General features: G+C 51.6%; 1 protein-coding gene across 1 annotated transcript in view; it reads left to right on the top strand.

The window, feature by feature from the left end:
* Positions 1-8455, top strand: part of TAZ (tafazzin) — a 25891-nt gene that overhangs the window by 2651 nt on the left and 14785 nt on the right. Inside the window, exon 2 of the mRNA XM_015405568.1 lies at positions 7665-8012. Coding sequence (XP_015261054.1) covers positions 7904-8012 — 109 coding nt within the window. The 5' untranslated portion in view covers positions 7665-7903. The remainder of the gene's footprint in view (positions 1-7664; positions 8013-8455) is intronic.

Below are 8455 nucleotides of genomic sequence, written 5' to 3'. Positions count from 1 at the left end.
ACGCTCTGTCTTCTTGGTGCTTGGGGGGGGGGGCAACGGGGGGAGGGCTTCTAGTGTCCCGGCCCCACTGCTGGACCTCCTGAGGGCACCTGGTATTTCTGGCCACTGTGTGACACAGAGTGTTGGACTGGAGGGGCCCCTGGCCTGATCTAGCATTGGCTTCTCTTATGTTCTTATGAGGGTGGGGCCGGGGAGGTACCCCAGTGGGGTGCAGTGCCATAGAGGCCACCTTCGAAAGCAGCCATTCCCCATCCCACCCCCAGGAACTGATCTCTGTCGCTTGGAGACCAGTTGTAATTCTGGGAGATCTCCACGCCCACCTGGAGGTTGGTGGTAACTGTGCATCAGCAAAGGTGGTGTCGTTGGTGGGGGATGCCCCGTTGCATTTCTGTCCCGCACCTTGTTCCAGTTCGACAGTCCCACTTTCAAGAATTAAGAAGAGAAGAAGAGATTGGATTTATACCCCGCCCTTTGTTACCCGAAGGCGTCTCAGAGCGGCTTACAATCTCCTTTCCCTCCCCCTCTCCACCACAGGCACCCTGGGAGGCAGGTGGGACTGAGAGAGCACTTTTGAGGACTGCCCTTGAGAGAACAGCTCTGAGAGAACTTGTGACTGACCCAAGGTCCCACCAGCAGCCGCATGTGGAGGAAGTGGGGAATCCAACCCGGCTCTCCCAGATTAGAGTCCGCGCTCCTAACCACTATACCAAACTGGCAACATGGCAACATTTTCAGGTGGGGTGAGCAGAGGTTGGTTTGTCACAAGAGAAGCCGGTAGGAGAGATCTTGCAGGAAATCAGATTGTTGACTTGTTTGGTTGGTTGCTTATCTTGCTTTTTTCCTCCACGGTGGGAAAAATAAAATTTAAATCTTTGGTCCTCGCTCTGTGGCCCGGGAGCCGTCTGTGGCGCTTTGATGTGCCACCTGCAGGGGGTCCGAGGACTGTCTCCCAGTGTGGTGCCTGTCCTGTATTCCAGGAAAGTGGGCATGGCCCTTGCCCAGAGGGGCTTGTGGCTGGCAGATGGTTCATACTTTGATACTGCCACTGCTGGAGGGACTGGAGGACGGGTTAATCTGCGCGCCCTCCCTCAGGTGCGGGCTTCGTGCCAGGAATGGAACTCAAGGGCCTCTTGCCCTCTCCTATACCCCCCCCAGCCCTTCTCTGCAGCCTCTGTGTTTTCATCCCAGTTCCCATGTGGTTTTTAACATAAGGAAGCATTTTAAAAAAAACATTCAGCCTAATAAAGCGGTCTAGAGAACTTGAAAACTTACACGCTGTTTTGTGTGCTTAAGTCTGACTCGCAGTGTTCCCTCTAAGCTGAGCTCATGTGAGCCAGTTCACAGTTCTTTAGCCTCCAGCTCACACGTTTTTATCTCAGCTCAGGAAGGAGGGCTCCAGAGCAAACTAATTGATGCAGCGGCCAAATCACCTGCTCACAACTTTAATGCCAGGAGCTCACAAAGGAGAATTTTTGCTCACGGGACTCCATAACTTAGAGGGAGCATTGCTCACAAGCCCTTTTCCTCACTAAACTAAAATAATAAGCACACATAAATATAATGTGTGTGGTGCGTTAGTTTACCTTTACTGGCATTATAAAGGAAAAACATGGAGACAAATACGTAAAAGGACTGAACATAAAATAAATCGGGAATTAAAATGTCCCAGATTTACAGTATATTATTTTGTATAAGCACAGCAGCATAGAAAAACTTTGCCACAGAATCAGTTACGTTGCCATCAGTGTTGTTAAGCTGAAAAAACAAATTATATGTATCAGGAAAATCCATAATGCTGGATAAAACGGAAGACAAAATACTCTGTCTTTCTAATATTATTATAACAAGGACACTCTGTCTAATATTATTATAACAAAAATGGTCCTCTCTTCCCCATTTGATCCTTACAGCAGTCCAGTGAGGTGGGGCATGCCGGGGGTACATGTTTGACCCGAGGTCACTCAGTTGAGTGCCTTGGCAGAATGGGCACTCGCGCCCCACACTGCTGTTGTATTCCAAAGAGCTGCCGGTGTGTTGTTGATTTGCATTTTTGCAGTTCATAAGCTGCTCTGAGCTCCCACTGGGGAGGAAAGCAGGATACGCAAACAAGTTGATTTGCGTGATTTCCCAAAAGATGCGGCGCACTCGGGTCTCGAACTGCTGAACTACCGACCTTCCACAGCCTGCAGTTCAGCGTCTTAACCACTTGGGCCACCGCAGTTCCAGTAGTTCCATTTAATTTGTATATATGATTTTCCTGCGATAAACACAGAAATCTGAAGTAACAGTGCTGTAAGCAGTACGTGTCAATAAGCAAAATGCTACTGAAATACATATTTGAAGGTTACATAGATACAGGGCTTTTTTCTCTGGGGGAACGTGCCCGAACGGAGTTCTGGAACTTCTTTGACAAAATTCTTCCAAAAATGTTTAAAACTTCCTGAGTTTTCAGTTTACAGATTGAAAACTTCTTTTCCCCCTTGAGAGTTCTGGCACCTCGTTTTCAAAAAAGAAAAAGCCCTGCACAGATATGAAAGTTACATAAATTCTGTAAGACGAACTCCTGGGCATTACTCGTTTCGAAAGGGAATCTTCCATTTTTTTAAAACAAAAAAACCTTCCCATTAACTCGAGAAGAAATAAGTGGTTTGTGTTTTGCCACAGAGATTTAATAAGTGGTTTGTGTTTTGCCGCTAAGAATTAAATCGAAAGCGTTGGCCGTTGTAGCGATGGGGGGCGAGAAAACGCTGACCCATCTGAGCAGATAATCTTTTCTCGAACCCGTTGCCTTCGATGCGTAAGGTAGTCGTGAGGTCTCAACTGTGTAGTTTCTTTCTGGCTTGCTTTTGTACTGGGACCTCTCTTCCCGTCCCGATTTTGCTGTTACAATATAAGGCAGTATGATGCAAAGCACCCCGGCTCCCCCCTCAGGGGTTCATGTGAATGCTTATGAGCAGGTTCCATCCTGCAGGTGTTACTATTGGTTTCTCGGCCTACGCAGCCCTTATCATCTTCAAGGCCAGAGCTGGAAATGTCATAAATAGCTTCTCATGAGAACCTGTGGCACACAGGTGTGTGTGTGTGGGGGGGGAATCAAGAGTGATGAGGTAGTCTTCTAGAAAGTTCCAGCAAGAATGTGTCCTGATTGGGTGTCATCATCACCTGATGCTGCTTGAGCCAGAAACTGTAATTCAGCTAACGGTCTGGAGAAACGGTCCTAGCTTGGGTTCTGATGGACTGAAGGCCTGGACTATGCCATGCTTATATGCAGGGGTCATTTAGTAGAAAAAGAGGTTCAGGCACTCATTAGCATAACTTATTTGCATATGCCACACCCCCTGACATCACGGGAAGTGTGTCAGAAGGCAACACCCACCGCTCAGGCGCCACTGGACTGTTTTGGATTGCTAGCTATTGGGGGGGGGGGACGTGCAGATCTGTCCTCACAGAGGAGGGAGAGCTTGTACCTGAGGGCTCTGCAGCTTACCTGGCTGCTTCTTGCTCTGACTGAGGGCTGCTGGGAGCAGGGGGTGGGGCTTGTTGCATGTGCCCGCCCCCTGGGCTCTTTACTGCCGGAGCTCCGCTCCTGTGCGCTCCGGCAGGAAATGACCCCTGCTTATATGCAATAGACAGCAACGTAGAGAACGCATGAGCTGTGGCCTTTGGCTCTTGGACTTAAGGTTTGTGCCGTCTAACGCAGGTCTCGGAAACGTGTCAGATAGTTAAGCTGGTTTTCTTGTTTTTTCCTGCTGCCTGGTTTTAGAGCGTTGTGTTGTTTGTAGATGAAATCTTTTACTTTGACTTCGTACGATTTTAAAAATTAAACAAAGGTTAGGTGACTTGTGTACCTCAGTCCTGGGGGGCCCCATAGGGTTACGTCTTGGACTCCTTGACAAGATAGCTTCGTGGATTCATGCAGGCCTGCTTCCCAGAATTGGTGTGAGGGTACAACGGAAAAGGGGGATGTTTTTAAAATGCTCCAAATCAAACAAACATGTTCTTCATGTACTGGGTGAGCATCTCCCGCCCACGCCTGTTGCTGGCCTTTTCTAACTTTGCACTGTCAATATTAGCATTGCGACATTTGTAATATTTTTGGTGTCTGGTGTCACAGTGGTTGGGAGCGTGGACTCTAATCCGGGAGAACCGGGTTTGGTTCCCCACTTCCTCCACATGCGGCTGCTGGTGTGACCTTGGGTCAGTCGCAAGTTCTTTCAGAGCCGTTCTCTCAAGGGAAGTTCTCGGGAGAGCTCTCTCAGCCCCATCTACCTCACAGGGTGTCTGTTGTGGGGAAGAGAAGGGAAAGGAGATTGTAAGGTGCTCTGAGACTCCTTCGGGTAGGAAAGGCCGGGTATAAAACCAATCCCCCCCCCCCCCGCACTCCTTACAAGGTAAATGGTCCTCTCTTCCCCATTTGATCCTTACAGCAGTCCAGTGAGGTGGGGCATGTCAGGGGGTACATGTTTGACCCGAGGTCACCCCGTTGAGTGCCTTGGCAGAATGGGCACTCGCGCCCCACACTGCTGTTGTATTCCAAAGAACTGCCTGTGTGTTGTTGACTTGCATTTTTGCAGTTCATACGCTGCTCTGAGCTCCCACTGGGGAGGCAAGCAGGATACGCAAACAAGTCGATATGCGTGATTTCCCAAAAGGTTCCTCCTGCCAGCATCTCCCTCACACAGGGGCCAGCCAGTCCCTCTGGAGGGCCAGCAACAGGGCAGGGAGGCCGAGGCCTTCCCCTGACGCAAACAAGTCGATATGCGTGATTTCCCAAAAGGTTCCTCCTGCCAGCATCTCCCTCACACAGGGGCCAGCCAGTCCCTCTGGAGGGACAACAACAGGGCAGAGAGGCCGAGGCCTTCCCCTGATAAGAACCTCAGAAGAGCCTTGCTGGGTCAGACCAGGGAGGGTCCATCTAGTCCAACATCCTCACATAGTGGCCAACCAGTTCCTCTGGATGGCCAACAAACACGGCATAGAGAACCAGGCCTTCCCTTGATGCTGCCTCCTGGCTCTGGGATTCAGAGGTTTAGTGCCTCTGAATGTGGAGGTTCCCCACAGTCGCCATGGCTAGTAGTCACTGTTAGACTTCTCCTCCGTGAATGTATCTCAACCCCTTTGAAAGCTGCTTATTCCTGTGGCCATCACTACATCCTCTGGCAGCAAATTCCACATTCCAGGGTCTCAGGTCAAGGTCTTTCCCATCCCCTCCTGCCTGGTCCTTTTAACTGGAGATGCCGGGGACTGAACCTGGGACCTTCTGCATGCCAAGCAGATGCCCTGCCACTGACCCACAGGCCCTTCCCGGAGCTACAGTCATCAGAAGGTCTGGGGAAAAGAAATACGTTCTAACCTGAAGCCAGGGAGTTAAAGAGGCTTGGCGCCAGGTGGATGGATGTAGAGAGGGCATTCCCGCTAGCAAGAACTAACTGCCCCGAGCCCTTCAAATAATGGTAGAAGGGGAATCAGTGTCTCCAGAGAAGATCAGAATATGAAACCCGTGCTTCACTCCTGCCCCGATTGGACCCAGGTATCCTAGTTAGGCTGCTAGTGACTGAGATACTGAGCTATCTGTGAGGAGGTACGTGTCGGTGGGGAGAGGGTGTGACCAGTGTTCCCTCTAAGCTGAGGTAGTGTGAGCTAGCTCACAGTTCTGTTTTTTTATTGAGCCCCCGGAGTGGATTCCCCCCCCCCCCAAACTACAAAAACTATCACAGAAAAGGGGAAGGGGGACTACATATACGGGACAACGTATAGAAACCCACTACTGACCAAAAACCCAAGAGAGGAGATCCTCACTAGCTTCATTACATCAAGTCTTCACTTCATTTAGATCAATATAAACTAAGTCAGGCATTTAAGTACTTTTCCCTTTTCATTAACTCTTAAAACTTAACTGTCTAAGAACAGTACCCCCCCAGTCATCCCCATTCACAGTTCTCAAAGGCACAATTCAGAGTCTTTCAGCCTTTACTTCTCTTTTCCTCGTCTCTTCCGCAGCTTATAAGGACTTTTTGGGGCAGCTGCCCCTTGCTCCGTCAGAGAGTCCTCTCCGGAAGAACCCGAGTCCAGCTCGCCACTAGAGTTGCTGTCCTCTTCTTTTTCCCCGTCCTCTGGTCGTCCCAGCTGAACCCTTAGAAATTCTTGGGCTTTCAGAACAGAGTCAATCTTTTCTTTTTTATCCTTAAACTTGAAAGTGACGCCTTCTGGAAATAGCCATTTATATCCAATTGAGTTTGTCTGAAGGAAAAGCACAAGCTCTTTGTACTTCTTTCTCCGTTGTCTTGCTTCAAATGGAATATCCTTTAGCGTTCTGATAGTATTTCCCCCCCACTTTCAGGGGTACTCCAGAAACCGCTTTCAGGGTTGCATCCCTCACAGTTCTTTAGCCTCCGGCTCACAACTTTTTGTCTCCGCTCAGGAAGGACAGCTCCAGAGCAAACTGATCTATGCAGTAGGCGAATCGCTCGCTCACAACTTCAGTGGCAGCATTTCCCAAGGTAGAATTCTTGCTCACAAGACCCCACCGCTTAGAGGGAGCGTTGGGCGTGACTGCCACAAGCCGCATCAGAGACGAAGGAGCACTGAGGTTGTGTTGAAAGAGCCTGACGCTAAAGCTCTGCCTGCCCCCTCAAACTTGTGAAAGTTGGTTCTGAAGGGCTTTGCGTCAGCTCGCTCTCCCGATCGGTCCTCAGCTCTCTCTTTCGCAAAGTGGAACGGGTGGATCAAGGCGAACTGAAGTGTATTGGTCATAGGCTTTTCTTTCTTTCTGGAGGTGGAATTTCGACAGTGGCTTCTTCACTGCCTGTACCATTTACCAATTGTGTGTGTGTGTGTGTGTTGTGTGTGTGTTAGGGTTCCCAGGTCTCTCCTGGCCACTGCCCAGGTTGGGGAATGCCTGGAGGTTTGGAAGTGGAGCCTGAGAAGGACAGGGCCCTCAGTGGGGCACAATGCCACAGAGTCCACCCTCCAAAGCCTCCATCTTTTCCAGGGGAACGGATCTCTGTAGTCTGGAAATTCCAGGAGATCCCCCAGGTTCCACCTGGAGGTTGGCATCCTGAGTGCATGAGTTTGGTGTAGCGGTTAAGAGCGCAGACTCTAATCTGGGAGAACCGGGTTTGATTCCCCACTCCTCCACATGCAGCTGCTGGTGTGACCGCGGGTCAGTCACAAGTTCTCTCAGAGCTGTTCTCTCAAGGGCAGTCCTCGAAAGAGCTCTCTCGGCCCCACCTACCAGTTTGGTGTCGTGGTGAAGTGCGCGGACTCTAATCTGGGAGAACCGGGTTTGATTCCCCACTCTTCCTCCACATGCAGCTGCTGGTGTGACCTTGGGTCAGTCACAAGTTCTTTCAGAGCTGTTCTCTCAAGGGCAGTTCTCAAGAGAGCGCTCTCGGCCCCACCTACCTCCCAGGGGGTGTCTGTTGTGGGGAGGGGAAGGGAAAGGAGATTGTGAGCTGCTCTGAGACTCCTTCGGGTAGTGAAGGGCAGGATACTAATCCACTATCCTCCTCTTCCTCCTCCACCTTCTTCTGTTTTTCTCTCTCCACCGTCCTGGGGTGCTGAATTCCGGTATAATTTTACCCCAGCTGATGAGCGATTTCGATACAGGGCGCCTTGGCGATCTGGGGCTTTCTAGACTCCTGACCTTTTTTCCCCGTTTGTAGGTCAAAGTAGCCCCACCTTCTGCGTGGTGGCAGCCCTCAGGTGGAGGCGAGGTAGAGGGGCGTGGCGCCAGCCGCAAGTCGGAGCAGAACCTCCAAGGCGAGGGAGGAGCCGGCCCAGGAGGAAACCGGGCGTTGCAAGGAACCTGATAGATGCAGACAGCTGCCGTCGCTCCGGCGTTCTCTTTCGGGCAGGAGCGGCCGGTGCCGTTTGCATCCAGAGGGCGGCGGGGGATGGGAAGATGCCGCTGGAGGTGAGGTGGCCCTTCCCGCGGGCCCCGAGTCTCCCCTGGAACTTGGCCAGCAGGCTGATCATGGGCCTGGTGGGCTCCTACAGCTGCTTCTGGACAAGTGAGTACCTCTCGTCCCTGCTGTGTGCATGGTTAGCGCTCTGGGTCTTCTGCATTGGGGGGGGGATGGAGGCACGGGCGGGGAGACCACAGAGCTGGCCGGGCTACTGTTTTCACGCGCTGCCTGTGGAAGGCAGAACGGGGAAGGGACCCCAGGGTTCTGTGTCTGGAGGGATCCCTCTCTCGCTTCCTCTGTGCCGCACGAAGGAATTGGGAGTGGGTTATGTGGGGAGGGGCCACGGCTCAGTGGCAGAGCCTCTGCTTGGCCTGCGGAAGGCCCCAGGTTCAGTCCCCAACATCTCCAGTTAAAAGGACCAGGCAGGAGGGGATGGAAAAGACCTTGACCTGAGACCCTGGCTCAGTGGCAGAGCCTCTGCTTGGCCTGCGGAAGGTCCCAGGTTCAACCCCCGGCATCTCCAGTTAAAAGGACCAGGCAGGAGGTGA

The sequence above is a fragment of the Gekko japonicus genome, unplaced genomic scaffold (assembly GCF_001447785.1).
Source record: "Gekko japonicus isolate JY-2015 unplaced genomic scaffold, Gekko_japonicus_V1.1 scaffold2795, whole genome shotgun sequence".
NCBI classification, from domain to species: Eukaryota; Metazoa; Chordata; class Lepidosauria; order Squamata; family Gekkonidae; genus Gekko; species Gekko japonicus.
Note: the sequence above shows the minus strand (reverse complement) of the source record. Positions and strands in the feature narration are given on the sequence as shown.